The sequence below is a fragment of the Odocoileus virginianus genome, chromosome 12 (genome assembly GCF_023699985.2).
Source record: "Odocoileus virginianus isolate 20LAN1187 ecotype Illinois chromosome 12, Ovbor_1.2, whole genome shotgun sequence".
Lineage (NCBI taxonomy): Eukaryota > Metazoa > Chordata > Mammalia > Artiodactyla > Cervidae > Odocoileus > Odocoileus virginianus.
Window position 1 is genome coordinate 40867143 of NC_069685.1, and position 15552 is coordinate 40882694.

Sequence of the window (15552 nt, forward strand, 5' to 3'; positions counted from 1 at the left end):
TTTTTTTCTTTAATCTTTAGTATTTCCTCTGCTTTGCCTTTTTTATGTTTACCTTGTTTGGGGTTTTTAAATATATATATTTATTTATCTATTTATTTATTTTGGCTGCTCTGGGTTTTCACTGTTGTGTGGGGCTTTCTCCCAGTTGTGGTTTACAGTTTTCTCATTACAGTAGCTTCTCTTGTTGCAGAGCACAGGCTGTAGTTACCTGGGCTTCAGTAGTTTCCCCAAGTGGTGGCAGGAGTTGCTGCTCGCCTCCTTTGGAGTGCAGGCTCAATAGTTCTGGCACCTGGGCTTCGTTGCCCCGAGGCATGTGGGATCTTCCTGAAACCAGGGATCTAACCCATGTCCCCTGCATTGCAAGGCAGATTCTTAACCACTGGACCACTAGGGAAGCCCTAGTTTTACTTTGTTCTTTAGCTTTTTGAGAATTCAACTCATTGTTTTGTTTTTACTGTTATAACTACTATAATTACTTATGCTATGCTATGCTTAGTCACTCAGTCGTGTCCAACTCTTTGCGATCCCATGGACCATAATCCACCAGACTCCTCTGGCCATGGGATTCTCTAGGCAAGAATACTGGAGTGGGTTGCCATTTCCTACTCCATACAATTACTTAACGATTAGGAAATTTCCTGTCATCATTGCTCTTAGTTTCTCCCACACGTTAATGCGTAGTGTTGTCTACAGTTTTGTCTGAATTTCCCTATTTCATTTGCTGTCAGTTGAAGATAAGACTTTTTAAAAACAATTTTTTTTCAGACAGAAAGAGCTTTTTAAATTATGCTTTTAATTTATAGCTAAATATTGCCTACCATATCAGAAAACAAAGGATGTTGCAGCCTTCAAGCCATCAGATTACAACCACCTGACTGTGAGCCTTGAGGGGGTCTCAGGGTGAGAAAACACAGAATACTGGCCCCAGATAGCTGAGATGCATATCAAAGGAATGATTTCAGTAAGCTTAGACTCTTGTATCTTCCCATAGATGGAAAAGCAGTAAATCCCTTAACTTGAGCTATCTAGTTTTCTTTAATCAATAATCTTTTGATGTTCCAACTACTATATCTTTGTTGCAAAAACTCCTACCTATCCTGACTTCCCCCTTGCCTCTTCAGAGCAGTCTCCTCTCAGAGTTATCTGAGCTGCTGTGTCCCAGGCTTAAATCCTCCGTTTTGCCCACAGAATAAAACAGAACTCTCAACTTTCAGGTTGTGCTTTTTTTTTTTAACAGTTGACTACTGTCTGCTCTGTGTTGGACAACCACGCGTCTGCGTGTCCCAATATTGATGTCCTTCTACTTCTCACCTACTATACTTTCTCCTCTGTAAAGATGGTAACTTATTTGGTGCACTGATATTCAGTACTGTTTTATAACCCTGTGCACTGCACCTCATAGTTTCACACGGTGTCGTTCTCTGCTGGGCCTTCCTCTACGAACTCTACCTGGTTTGGCCTCAAGACCCAACCACCGGCCACTGCCCAGACACTAACGCTGCCCTGAGCAGCGGAGGAATTGATACCAACTCTAGTAGAGCCCGCCCGCCTTTCCCATCAGGCCTTGCACGTCTATCCAAGCCCTCTTCCTCCACAGAGGATTCTGGGAGATGTAGTGTTCTGCCAGCCGCTGTTCGTCACGTGACGTACTTCCGTCTGCGCCGCCCTGCGGCCGTAGAGGAATACGCGCCTAACGGGCTGTATCCGGCAGGGCTTCTGTGCTCAGGGGCGGGGCGGGGGCGTTCCGTTTCAGAGACTGCGGAGCTAGCTGAGACGCGAAGTTACCCTGGCCCAGAACATCCTGTGCGAACCAGGATCTTGACCAGCTGAGCCCCCACGCTCGATCCCGGCGTAGAGGCAGCCAGCCCGGCCTCGGTCCCTCCCGCATCAGGGTTGCGGAGCGGTACAAACTCATTGTCCAAGTTCCCTCTGCCCGGGCCCGGAGGCCCCTTCCCTACGAGGGAGGGACTCAGCCCCGGACGGGCAGGTGCCTGGTGCCCGCGGACCCTCTCCGTCGGGCTCGAACCCCCTCTTGGTGGGCTGGGTGGGACCAGCAGGGGTATCCTCAGAGTTCGGTTCTCTCCTCCGCAGCCTGCACGAAACAGCCCGGGATGGCCACCAGGTTCCCGACAGCTTCGTGTTCGGTAAGTAGGGACTTTCTCACTTAAGAAAACTGACTTGGCCGTGAGGGTGGACCTCTTCATCCCTTCACGGTCACACCAGGGCCTGAACTCACATATTCCCCGCCATCCCCCTGAGTCTCCAGAAACGTCCCTTGTCTTCTGGCACTTGGTGTCCGGTGCCCTGTCCGTGGGCAGTTACTCTGCTTTGTTGTCTACAGCGGACCCTGAATTCCTAGGGCAGTGAGGGCCCTTGTGAAGGAAATGATCCTCTGTCGTTTCAGATTTTACACGCACAAGTTCTGAGTTGTCTTCGCGTCCAGATTTTCAGGGCATCAGCAGGGAAATTTACCTCCTTTTTGTTCATTAGCTTGTTCAGATGCTTGTATACTGAGTACCCTCGTGAGCTGGATCCAGCCATTGATACTGGCAGTGCAAAGAAATCACGTACGTTTCTTGTTTTAGAGGAGCTGTGGTCTGGCGCACAGAGTCGTTGGGCAGGATGGCGGGGAAGGAGTTTAAGGATTCAAAGCAGGAAGGAGCAGTGTTGTGACAGGAGTGAGCCAGTGGACCCTCTGGACCGTGCAGGTGGTTGGAGGACTGAACCAGAGGGAGACTTAACAGCGAATGCTGAACTCCTGAGCTGTTGGCACACCGGTGATGTGTCCAGTCTTGAAAACACTGTTGGAAGAAGTATCCAGGGACAGAGTGTATGTAGCTTTTTTTTTTTTTTTTCTTTCCTTCTTTTAAGATTTATTTATCTTTGCCTGTGGCTGGGGGGGTGGTGGGGAGCGGGGGTAGGTCTTCCTTGCTGTTCTGGCTTTCTCTAGTTGCAGTGAGTGGGGGCTCCTCTCTAGTTGCAGTGTCTGGGCTTCTCTTGTGGTGTCCAGGCTCTGGGGCAAGCGGGCTTTAGTAGTTGCAACACGTGGGCTTAGTAGTTATGGTCCCTGGTCTCTAGAGCAGGGGCTCAGTAGTTGAGGTGCAAGGGATTAGTTGCTCCGAGGCATGTGGGATCTTCCTGGACCAGGGATCAAACCCGTGTACCCTGCAGTGGCAGGTGGATTCTTTACCACTAGACCTCAGAGTGTAGCTTTGTAGGTATTGAATATGTGGTGCCTACAGTTGAGTCTGTAGCTCAGGTAGGAGTTTTCAACTAACATGTACTGATTAAAGGCACCTATGTTGGTGCCTTTAACTACAGGAGTTATAGGTATAGGAGTAGAGCCCCCAAAAGGACCAAGTAGAAGCCTCAGGACAATGACAAGGACTGCGTTAAAGAGGAGCTGGGGTGCAGGAGAGGTGAGAGAACATTTGGAGAGTGGTTTTTCCCCTACAAAGTTGATAATAGAGAACTTCTTAGAAGCCATGATGTGAAGTGTCTTGAAAGTATTTCATAAAGCCAAAAGGTGCTTCTTGGATTTCAGAATTTATAGGTCTTAAGCAGTTTTTCCAGAGCAAACAGAATGTTGGGTGTGCTACAGATATTCACTTCCTAAGAGGTGAAGGAATTGCATTAGGTTGTGGACAGCAGGATGTAAAGAAATGATTAGTAATAGTATAGGTGGTGGTGGTTGTTCTTCAGTTACTCAGTCATGTCTGACTCTGCGACCCCATGAATTACAGCACACCAAGCTTCCCTGTCCTTCACTACCTCCCAGAGTTTGTTCAAAATTCCTGTCCATGGAGTCCGTGATACCATCCAACCACCTCATCCTCTGTCACCCCCTTCTCCTGCCCTCAGTCTTTCCCAGCATCAGGGTCTTTCCCAGTGAGTCGGCTCTTCACATCAGGTGGCCAAAGTATTGGAGCTTCAGCTTCAGCATCAGTCTTTCCAGTGAATATGCAGGGTTGATTTCCTTTAGGAGTGTAGGTGGCACTAGTGGTAAAGAACCTGACTGCCAATGCAAGAGACATAAGAGATGCAGGTTCGATCCCTAGGTCTGGAAGATCCCCTGGAAAAGGAAATGGCAGCCCTCACCAGTATTCTTGCCTGGAAAATCCCATGGAAAGAGCCTGGCGGGCCACAGTCCACAGGGTCAAAATGAGTCAGACATGACTGAAGCGACTTAGCACTTAGCACATGGATAGATGGATGTAAAGAAGCAATTAGTAATAGTATAGTAATAGTATTTTTTTAGGTGATCAAGTATGACAGGAAGGGTTTTGCTGACAGGGGGAAAGGATTTCATTGAGGTGGCCTGAGGGATACAATTAACCTCAAAAATCAGTGAATTTTTTGTCTTTAAACAATAATTATACAGAAAGTACAATAAGAGAATGTATTTGTGATAGCAATTAAGGAATATAAAATAAATGAACATTATAAGTCTACAGAACCTATTAATAAAGAAGAGTTTACAACTATTGAATAACATTAATAGACACCACTCTTGGCCTAGGCACTTTGTGTGTGTGACATCATTAAAGTCTCAGGGCCCTGTGAGACAAGTATGTCCCCATTGTACAGCTGAGGAAACTGGGGAGGCTGCCCACAGTCCCAAACTAGTAAGGGAAACGAGACAAGGGTGGCAGAGCTAAGATTCAGACCCACACAGAGTGTCTTCAGAGTCTGTGCTCTTATTGCCCTTAGGACGTAAGAGACTTTAACAAATGTAAACAGTATTTCCTTATTCTTGAGTACATGTATTTAGCAAACATTGACTATTATGCCAGGTAATTTTTTAGGGTGTGCAAAGGTGAACAAGACTGACGGGACCCATACCCCATGGAAGATACGGGAGATGGAGATGATAAGACATATCAGAGGAACATCATGAACAAAACTGTGAATGTTTGTGCATGTGACAGTGGCTGGGTGGCTACTTGTCTTGGGGCAGCATTTAAGCAGAATCTGAATGACAACTTGATGATCATGGGCAGATGAAGGCACAGTACATGAAGCATTCCAGGCTTTGGAGGCAACTAAGTTGGTGGCCTTGCAGTGAGAACCAGCAGATGCCTTGTGTAGTGGAAAGAAGGCATATGGCCAGAACAGGGAGCATGTGAGAGCAGGGCTAGCTTGTGAAGGGCCCTTTAAGTATGCTAATGATCATCTGGAAAGCCCAAGGAGTTTATTGTATGTTTTATTTTGAAATAATTTCAAAACTAAAGAAGTGGCAAAAGTAGAATAAAATAACCTTCCATATTGTATTAAAAAAAAAAAAAAAACCCTTCACCCAGATTCCCCCATTGTTATTTTGCCAAGTTAGCTCTGTTATTCTTTCTTTACTTAATGTATGTGTGTGTTTGTGAACTGGTACAAAAGGAACCACAGAGACTGAAGTTCAATGTTACTTTCTACCGGAGCCTGTTTCCCCTTTGCTTTGTTGTGCAGATGGGGAGTGACTGATCATTTCATCTAAACAGGCATCACGCTGGTTTGGGACTGGATTGCTGCTTTAGTTGAACTTGGATCACCTTGTTTTCAAGGGGTGTACTGATAGCAGGCTCCTTCCTTGCGTACTCTGTATCCTTGGTGCCTTGAAACCATGGGAGAATCAGTCTGCCTTTCCTGCCCAGTTTCTGCACTGACCACACACAGCAAACACGGGGTGGGGAGAGCCTGCCGTCCAGGGTGGGCACCAAAGCCTCCATTGGTTTCTCTTTCTTTTGATGTCATCCTCTATCTCAGCTGAGCCTGCCCTGCCTGTTCTCAGGCTGGACAAATGCCCTCAGCCAAGTAAACAGCCAGAAGCACTCTTAGCTCATCTGGGAAGAGCTCTCCCCTCTCTGGAATTTGGCTCATTTAGTTCTCCTTTCATCCGTGGGTCTCTGATATTCATGGATTGTAATTTACCATTAATTTTCTAGTTGTAGCAGCTGTAGTCCAAATGTATGATTTTATTGTGAATGAGTATTAGAAAATACTTACCATTAGATGAAATAAAATATAACATCTTTGTATTTTGATAATTCTTTGAAATTAAAAATTAATTTGTTGAGAATATATTTATACCATATTGAATCTATATATCATAAATGTTACTGAATTACTCAGGTCCTTTGGTTTCTTTTTTCTTTTTTTAAAAAATATGAATATATTTGAAATATAGTTGCTACACAATATTATGGTATTTTCAGATGTACTACATAGTGATTTGACATTTGCATACATTATGAAATGATATCTGCCCCAAGTTTAGTAATCTGTCCCCAGACAATATTATTGACCTTATTTGTTATGCTGAATCCCCATGGCTAATTTGTTCTGTAACTAGAGGTTTGTACCTCTTAATCCCCTTCATCTGTTTCACCATCCTTCCACTTCCGGCAACTACCTTTTTGGTATCTGTATTTATGTGTCTGTTTTTGTTCTGTTTATTTGTTCATTTAATTTTTTAGATTCCACATGTAAGAGAGGTCCTATGGTATTTGTATTTGTGTCTGATTTATTTCACGTGGCGTAGTACTCTCTAGTTCTATCCATGTTGTCATGCTGACAAGACTTTGGGTTTTCTTTTAATGGATGAGTAATATTCGTGTGTGTGTGTGTGTGTGTGTGTGTGTGTGTTGTACGTTTATCCATTCACCTGTCAGTAGACAACGTTGCTTCCTGCATCTGGGCTATTGTGTTTTCTTTTTTTATTTCTTAATTGAAGGATAATTGCTTTACAGAATTTTGTTGTTTTCTGTCAAACCTCTACATGAATCAGCCCCCTCCCTCTTGAATCGCCCTCCCATCTCCCTCCCCATCCCACCTCTCTAGATTGATACAGAGCCCCTGTTTGAGTTTCCTGAGACATATAGCAAATTCCCATTGGCTGTCTATTTTATATATGGTAATGTAAGTTTCCATGTTACTCGCTCCATACACCTCACCCTCTCCTCCCCTCTCCGTATGTCCATAAGTCTGTTCTCTATGTCTGTTTCTCCATTGCTGCCCTGCAAATAAATTCTTCGGTACCATCTTTCTAGATTCCATATATATGCGTTAGTATAGGATATTTTGGAGGAGGAAATGGCAACCCACTCCAGTATTCTTGCCTGGAGAATCCTGTGGACAGAGGAGCCTGGTGGGCTGCTGTCCATGGGGTTGCACAGAGTCGGACATGACTGAAGCGACTTAGCATGCACGCATGCTTTGGAGAAGGAAATGGCAATCCATTCCAGTACTCTTGCCTGGAGAATCCCAGGGACAGAGGAGCTTGGTAGGCTGCCATATATGGGGTTACACAGAGTTGGACATGACTGAAGCAACTTAGCAGCAGCAGCATACGATATTTATCTTTCTCTTTCTGACTTACTTCACTCTGCATAACAGGCTCTAGGTTCATCCACCTCGTTAGAACTGACTTAAACACATTCCTTTTTATGGCTGAGTAATATTCCATTGTGTATATGTACCCCAACTTCTTTATCCATTCATCTGTCGATGGGCATCTAAGTTGCTTCCGTGTTCTAGCTATTAATAAATAGTGCTGCAATGAACAATGGGATACAAGTGTCTTTTTCAATTTTTATTTCCTCGGGGTATATGCCTAAGAGTGGAATTGCTGGGTCACATGGTGGTTTTATTCCTAGTTTTCGGAGAAATCTCCATACTGTCTTCCATGGTGGCTGTATCAATTTACATTCCTACCAGCAGTGCAAGAGTGTTCCCTTTGCTCCATACCCTCTCCAGCATTTGTTGTTTGTAGACTTTTTGATGAGGGCCATTCTGACCTGTGTGAGGTGATATCTCATTGTAGTTTTGATTTGCATTTCTCTAATAATGAGTGATGTTGAACATCTTCTCATGTGTTTGTTAACCATCTGTATATCTTCTTTGGAGAAATGTCTGTTTAGGTCTTTTTCCCACTTTTTGATTGGGTTGTTTGTTTTTCGGGCATTGAGTTGTATGAGCTGCTTGTATATTTTGGAAATTAATCCTTTGTCAGTTGTTTCATTTGCTATTATTGTCTCCCATTCTGAGGGTTGTCTTTTCACCTTGCTTAGAGTTTTCTTTGCTGTGCAAAAGCTTTGAAGTTTAATCAGGTCCCACTTGTATACTTTTGTTTTTATTTCCATTACTCTAAGAGGTGGGCCATAGAGGATCTTGCTTTCATTTATGTCAAGTGTTCTGCCTGTGTTTTCCTGTAAGAGTTATATAGTTTCTGGTCTTACATTTAGGTCTTTAATCTGTTTTGAGTTTATCTTTGTGTATAGTGTTATGAAGTGTTCTAATTTCATTCTTTTACATGTTGCTATCCAGTTTTCCCAGCACCACTTATTGAAGAGGCTGTCTTTGCCCCATTGTATAGTCTTGCCTCCTTTGTCAAAAATAAGGTACCTGTAGGTGCATGGGTTTATTTCTGGGCTTCCTATCTTGTTCCATTGGTCTATATTTCTGTTTTTGTGCCAGTAGCACACTGTCTTGATGACTGTAGCTTTGTAGTATAATCTGAAGCCAGGAAGCTTGATTCCTCCAGATCCATTCTTCTTTCTCAAGACTGCTTTGGCTATTCAGGATCTTCTGTGTTTCCATATGAATTGTGAAACTTTTTGCTCTAGTTCTGTGAAAAATGCCATTGGTAATTTGATAGGGATTGCATTAAATCTGTAGATTGATAGTCATTTTCACAATATTGATTCTTCCTACCCAGAATATATTTTCATTTGTTTTCTGTTTATGTCGTCTTTGATTTCTTTCATCATTGTCTTATAATTTTCTGTGTATAGTTCTTTTGTCTCCTTAGGTAAGTTTATTCTTGGATATTTAATTCTTTATGTTGCAATGGTGAATGGGATTGATTTCTTAATTTCTTTTATTTTTCATTTTTAATATATAGAAATGCAAGTGATTTCTGTGTATTGATTTTGTATCCTCAAAGTTTGCTAAATTCACTGATTAGCTCTAGTAATTTTCTGATAGTCTCTTTTGGGTTTTCTATGTACAGTATCATGTCATCTGCATGAGAGCTTTACTTCTTCTTTTCCAATCTGGATTCCTTTTATTTCTTTTTATTCTCTGATTGCTGTAGCTAGGGCTTCCAGAACTATGTTGAATAATAGTGGTGAAAATGAACACCCTTGTCTTGCTCCTGATCTTAGGAGGAATGCTTTTCAGTTTTTCACCATTGAGAGTAATGTTTGCTGTGAGCTTATCATATATGGACTTTACTATGTTGAGGTGGTTTCCTTCTATGCCCATTTTTTGAAGAGTTTTAATCATAAATAGGTGAATTTCGTCAAAGACTTTTTTTGCATCTGTTGAGATTGTCGTATGGTTTTTATCCTTCAATTTGTTAATATGGTGTGTCACATTGATTGATTTGCATACGTTGAACAATCCTTGCATCCCTGGAACAAACCCAATTTGATCATGGTGTGCGAGCTTTTAAATGTGTTGTTGAATTCTGTTTGCTTAAATTTTGTAGAAGATTTTTGCATCTGTGTTCATCAGTGATATTGGCCTGCAGTTTTCTTTTTTTGTGTTGTCTTTGTCTGGCTTTGGTATCAGGGTGATGGCCTCATAGAATGAGTTTGGAAGTGTTCCTTCCTCTGCAATTTTTTGAAAGAGTTTTAGAAGGATGGGCATTAGCTTTTCTCTAAATGTTGGATAGAATTCTGTGAAGCTGTCTGGTCTTGGGCTTTTGTTTCTGGGGAGATTTTTTTATCACAGCTTCAATTTCAGTGCTTGTAATTGGGTTGTTCCTAATTTCTGTTTCTTCCTGGTTCAGTCTTAGAAGATTGGACTTTTCTAAGAATCTGTCCATTTCTTCCAAGTTATCTATTTTATTTCCATATAGTTGTTCAAAATAGTCTCTTATAATCCTTTGTGTTTCTGCATTGTCTGTTGTAATCCCTCCTTTTTCACTTCTAGTTTTGTTGATTTGATTCTTCTCTCTTTTTTCCTTGATGACTCTGGCTAATGGTTTGTCGATTTTGTTTATCTTCTCAAAGAACCAGCTTTTTGTTTTATTAATATTTACTATTGTTTCTTTCATTTCCTTTTTATTTATTTTTGCTCGGATATTTATGATTTCTTTCCTTCTACTAATTTTAGGAGGGTTTTTGTTCTTCTTTTTCCAGTTGTTTTAGGAATAAAGTTAGGTTTCCTATTTGATGTTTTTCTTGTTTCTTGAGGTAACGTTGTATTGCTATAAACTTCCCTCTTAGAATTGCTTTTGCTGCATCCCATAGGTTTTGAGTTGTCATGTTTTTATTGTTATTTGTTTCTAGGAACTTTCTGATTTCCCCTTTGGTTTCTTCAGTATCCTGTTTGTTACTTAGAAACATATTGTTTAATCTCCATGTCCTTGTGTTTGTTAGTTTTTTTCTTGTAATTGATATCTATTCTCATAACATTGTGGTCAAAAAAGATGCATGATACGATTTCAGTTTTCTTAAATTTACTGAGGTTTGATTTGTGACCCAAGATGTGGTCTATCCTGGAGAATGTTCCATGTGCACTTGAGAAGAAGGTGTATTCTTCTGCATTTGGATGGAATGTCCTGAAGATATCAATGAGATCCATCTCATCTAATAGATCATTTAAGACTTTTGTTTCCTTATTAATTTTCTGTTTTGATAATATGTCTATTGGTGTGAGTGGGGTGTTAAAGTCTCCTACTATTATTGTGTTACTGTCAGTTTCTCCTTTTATGTCTGTTAGTTTTTGTCTTATGTATTGAGGTGCTCCTATGTTGGGTGCATAGATACTTACAATTGTTATGTCTTCCTCTTGAATTGATCCCTTGGTTATTGTATAGTGACCTTTCTTATTTCCTGTAATCTTCTTTATTTTAAGGTCTATTTTGTCTGATATGAGGATTGCTACTCCAACTTTATTTTGCTTTCCATTTGCATGGAGTATATTTTTCCATCCTCTTACTTTCAGTCTGTATGTGTCTTTAGGTCTGAAGTGGGTTTCTTGTAGACAGCATATATATGGGGTCTTGTTTTTGTATCCATTCAGCCAGTCTGTGTCTTTTGGTTGGAGCATTTAATCCATTTATATTTAAAGTAATTATTGATATGTGTGTTCCTACTGCCATTTTATAATTGTTTGGGGTTGACTTTTGTAGGTCTTTTTTCTTCTGTTGTATTTCTTGACTGTATAAGTCCATTTAACACTTGTTGTAAAGCTGGTTTGGTAACTGAATTCTCTTAACTTTTGCTTGTCTGAAAAGCTTTTGATTTCTCCATCAACTTTGAATGAGATACTTGCCAGGTTGAGTAGTCTTGGTTGTAGGTATTTCCCTTTCAGTACTTTAAATAAATCCTGCCATTTCCTTCTGGCCTGCAGAATTTCTGCTGAAAGATTAGCTGTTAAAACGTATGGGGTTTCCCTTGTATGTTACTTGTTGCTTTTCTCTTGCTGCTTTTAATATTCTTTCTTTATGTTTAATCTTTGCTAGTTTGATTAGTATGTGTCTTGGCATGTTTCTCCTTGGGTTTATCCTGTAAGGAACTCTTTGCACCTCTTGGACTTGATTGACTATTTCCTTTTCCATGTTGGAGAAATTTTTAGCTATAATTTCTTCAAAAATTTTCTCATACCCTTTCTTTTTCTCTTTTTCTTCTGGGAGCCCTATAATTCAAATGTTAGTGCATTTGATATTGTCCCAGAGGTCTCTGAGACTACCCTCAGCTCTTTTCCTTTTTTTTAATTACTTTATTCTGTTCTTCAGAAGTTATTTCCACCATTTTATCTTGCAGCTCACTGATTTGTTCTTCTGCTTCAGATATTCTGCTATTGATTCCTTCTGAAGTATTTTTAATTTCAGTAATTGTGTTGTTTGTCTCTGTATGTTTATTTTTTAATTCTTCTAGGTCTTTGTTAATTGATTCTTGCATTTTCTCAATTCTGTTTTCAAGAGTTTGGATAATCTTTACGATCATTTTTCTGAATTCTTTTTCAGGTAGTTTTCCTCTTTCCTCTTTATTTATTTGGACTTCTATGTTTCTAGTTTATTCCTTTATTTGTGTAGCATTTCTCTGCCTTTTCATTATTTTTTTTTAATTTACTGTGCTTGAGTTCTCCTTTTTCCAGGCTTCAAGGTTGAATTTTTTTTTCCTTTTGGTTTCTGCCCTCCTAAGTTTGGTCCAGTGGTATGTGTAAGCTTCGTATAGGGTGACATTTGTGCAGTTTTTGTTTTTTCTTCCTCTGCTGGGCAGGGCTGAGTGAGGTGGTAATCCTATCTGCTGATGACTTGGTTTGTATTTTTGTCTTGTTTGTTTGGATGAGGCGTCCTGTACAGGATGCTACTGGTTGTTGGGTGATGCTGGGTCTTGTATTCAAGTGGTTTCCTTTGTGTGAGTCCTCACTATTTGATACTCCCTAGGATTAGGAGTTCTCTGGTAGTCTAGTGTCTTAGAGTCAGTGCTCCACTCCAAAGGCTCAGGGTTTGATCTCTGGCCAGGAATGAAGATTCCACAGGTGGTTTGTTATGGCATTGAAGTGAAGTGAAGTCGCTCAGTCGTGTCTGACTCTTCATGACCCCGTGGACTGTAGCCCACCAGGCTCCTCTGTCCATGGGATTCTCCAGGCAAGAGCACTGGAGTGGATTGCCATTTCCTTCTCCAGGGGATCTTCCCAACCCAGGGATCGAACCCAGGTCCTCCCGCATTGCGGGCAGATGCTTTAACCTCTGAGCCACCAGGGAAGCCCTGTTATGGCATTAAGTGAGATTAAAACAAATACCCCAAAACAAGAAACCAAAGATGAACCCCAGACAAATGGCAGTTACAAAATCAGGCAAATGATAATTAAAATAATGGAATATACACACATACCTATACACCCATAAGCACAATCAAAACAATCCAACAAAAATTAAGTACAATAGATTGACCCAGTGAACAAAGAAAACCAAAAATGATATCTACCAGTTAAGAGCAAAACTAACTAAAGCACAGACTTGAAAACGAAACTAAAGCAAGGTGCCAAGTAGGAAATAAAGCAATGAAACCAAAACTTACAAATATGAAAAGAGAAAAGGAGAGAAAGGAAAGAATAGATATGTAAAGTTAAATAGGGGTAGATAAAGAAGATTTATATACATTATAGATTAACTGCGAGGGGAGAAGAACGGGGAAAGCAAACAGTGAATAAACATAGAAAAAATAATAATAGGCTTAAAAATCTTTTTAAATTAAAATGAGAAAAAAGAAGAAGAAAAGAATAAAAGGAAAGCACTGCAGAACTACAGAAAGCCAACGTAAAGGCAGGGTTTTACAACAATAAAAAGTGTGTTTAAAAAAAAGCTTAATTAGATTTCATAGTGCTAATAAAATTGACAGCTACAACAGAAGGAAAAAAAGAAATCCAAAAGAAACTACAGAACAAGTCAAAACATAAGAATAGTAAATATTTTTCTTGAGTCAGTGCTGCCAGCATTCTTTCCCTTGCTGGGAGTAACAGTCCACCTCACCCCACTAGGGTGCCTTCCAACACTGCACTGGTTTCTGTACCTGATGTGGGGGCAGCTCAGACTCTAATCTGGTCCTACTCCAGTGTACTGTTGTCTCCAATGTCCACAGCTATCAGAACTAGTGTGTTTTCTTTGTGGGAACTCTCAGTGTCCTTTTATATATTCTATAGACACAATGTCTGCCTAGCTGATTATGTGGATTTAATCTGCAGCTTGTATAGCTGATGGGAGGGGTTTGGGTCCTCTTCCTTAGCTACACTGCTCCTGGGTTTCAGTTGTGGTTTTATTTCCACCTCTGCATGTGGGTTGTCCACTGGGATTTGCTCCTGAAGCTGCCCTGGGGGACTTGGGTCTGCCCCAGTGAGGGCCAGGTGTGGAGGTGGTGCAGGTGCTTGGGGCACAGGGGTTCTGGAAGCACTAGGTACTCAGAGGAGTTGGCGGCTAGAGCAACAGGAAATATAGTGCTCTAGAAGGGTATGGCAACCAGTATTGGCCAATACACTCCAATATTCTTGCCTGGAGAAACCCCTCTGACAGAGAAGCCTGGCAGGCCACAGTCCACAGGATCATAAAGAGTTGGACATGGCCGAAGCGATCTCGCATGCATAGATGCAAGACTTTTTTTGCTTGTGGCAGCTCTGCCCCAGTGAGGGTTGAACGTGAAGGTGACGCAGCTGCTTGGGTCGTGGGGACCCTGGTGGTGCCAAGTGTGCAGGGACACGGACTGCCTCAGCAGCAGAGCAGCAGTTGGCCCTACAGAATCTTTTTTCGAGCCTCTAATAGCTGGTGATCAGGCGGCCTCTTTGGCCAGTCTTTCTCCGTAGCTCTGCCTGTTCAGGCACTTACAGGACTCCCGTGCCTGGGATCCTTCTCTGTTGTTGGGCATGTCAGGCACATAGAGGGGCCCCCCTGCCTGGGGTCATACTCTGTAGTTTGGTGCATCAGTCCCTTATAGGAGCACCCTGGGTGGGGTCCTACTCTGTAGTTCAGGGCGTCAGGCACTTGATGGGCCAGGCTCTCTATTGTTCAGCTGCCAATGCTGGCGTGTGGGGAGAGAGGCTATGGCGATGACTCCACCCCCTACACATGATTCAGCAGTATCGCCTTGCTTCCATGGCTGCCTGGCTTTCTTCCACAGATATTTCCCACTGCAATCTCCTCGCTCACGTCCCCGCAGTCTGTCTCTCTGCAGTCAAAAGCAGCCCTCGCCCTGAGATTGCTCCACAATCCTATGCACCAGCTCCCAGCCACTGTGCCTTCTAGGGGACCTGTTTCCCTGTCCAGGGTATGTATGGCTGTGGCAAGGACTGTCTGATTCTCATTACATTTAAGCTGCCACAGATCAGCTGTTTCACTTTCGGCTTTAAATGTTTCTCCTCTGACTCAGACAGTTGCCCAGATGTGGGGATTGGATCCCTGTTTCAGTTCCCCCACCCACAGAGGGCAGGTCCCATCCTACTAATACACCTGTTTCTCCCCCTAGTTCATTTGTCCTACCAAGTTTTGTGTGGTTCTCTATATTCTTTTCTGGTGGTCAGGTACTCCTGTCCACTTTCAGCTGGTGTTCTGCAAGCACTTCTGTGTCTGAAGGTGTATTCCTGATGCATCTGTGGAGAGAGATGTACTCCACATCCACCTACTCCTCTGCCATCTTGTTCCCTATTGTGTTTTCTTTTCCTTTACATTTATGTATTTTATCACATATATTTTTGGCTAGGTTTTTCTCTATTTTTAACCTTTATTCCTGAGTACTTCATGTCAATTTGTGTTGTGGTTTTTCTTATTACATTTTCAAGTTGGTTACTGTTGATGTATCAAAGAGCTATTGCATATTGATTTTGTTAAAAAAAAATTGCTGCCTTGTAGATGTATCTTTTTGATTCTTATGTCATGCCAGCTGTTTCTCTTAGGATTTTTAGTCCGAAAATCAGATGTTTTTAGATAACGAGAGTAGTTTTTCCTCCTTGCTTAGTGTTTACCACTGATATTTTGCTTTGTTCCCACTGTCCCAGGCCTTCTGGGACAGTGCTGACTAGTAGAGTTGATACGAAGATTTCAACTTGTTTCTGAAGAACAAT

General features: G+C 41.7%; 1 protein-coding gene across 5 annotated transcripts in view; it reads left to right on the plus strand.

Moving 5' to 3' along the window:
* The first annotated feature begins 1673 nt into the window (after positions 1 to 1673).
* LOC110145427 (zinc finger protein 26) overlaps positions 1674 to 15552 on the plus strand; it is a 63015-nt gene continuing 49136 nt past the window's right edge. The window contains exons 1-3 of one of the 5 annotated variants that reach the window (XM_020905719.2): positions 1781 to 1903; positions 2092 to 2144; positions 2586 to 2830. Coding sequence is in view for 3 of the 5 variants with exons in the window: in XM_070474962.1 (XP_070331063.1) it covers positions 14706 to 14759 (54 nt within the window). In the remaining 2 variants the exon portion in view is untranslated. Of the gene's footprint in view, positions 2145 to 2585; positions 2831 to 14310; positions 14760 to 15552 lie in introns of those variants that run through there. The other 4 variants (XM_020905713.2, XM_020905716.2, XM_070474961.1 and 1 more) reach the window with 4 other exon arrangements.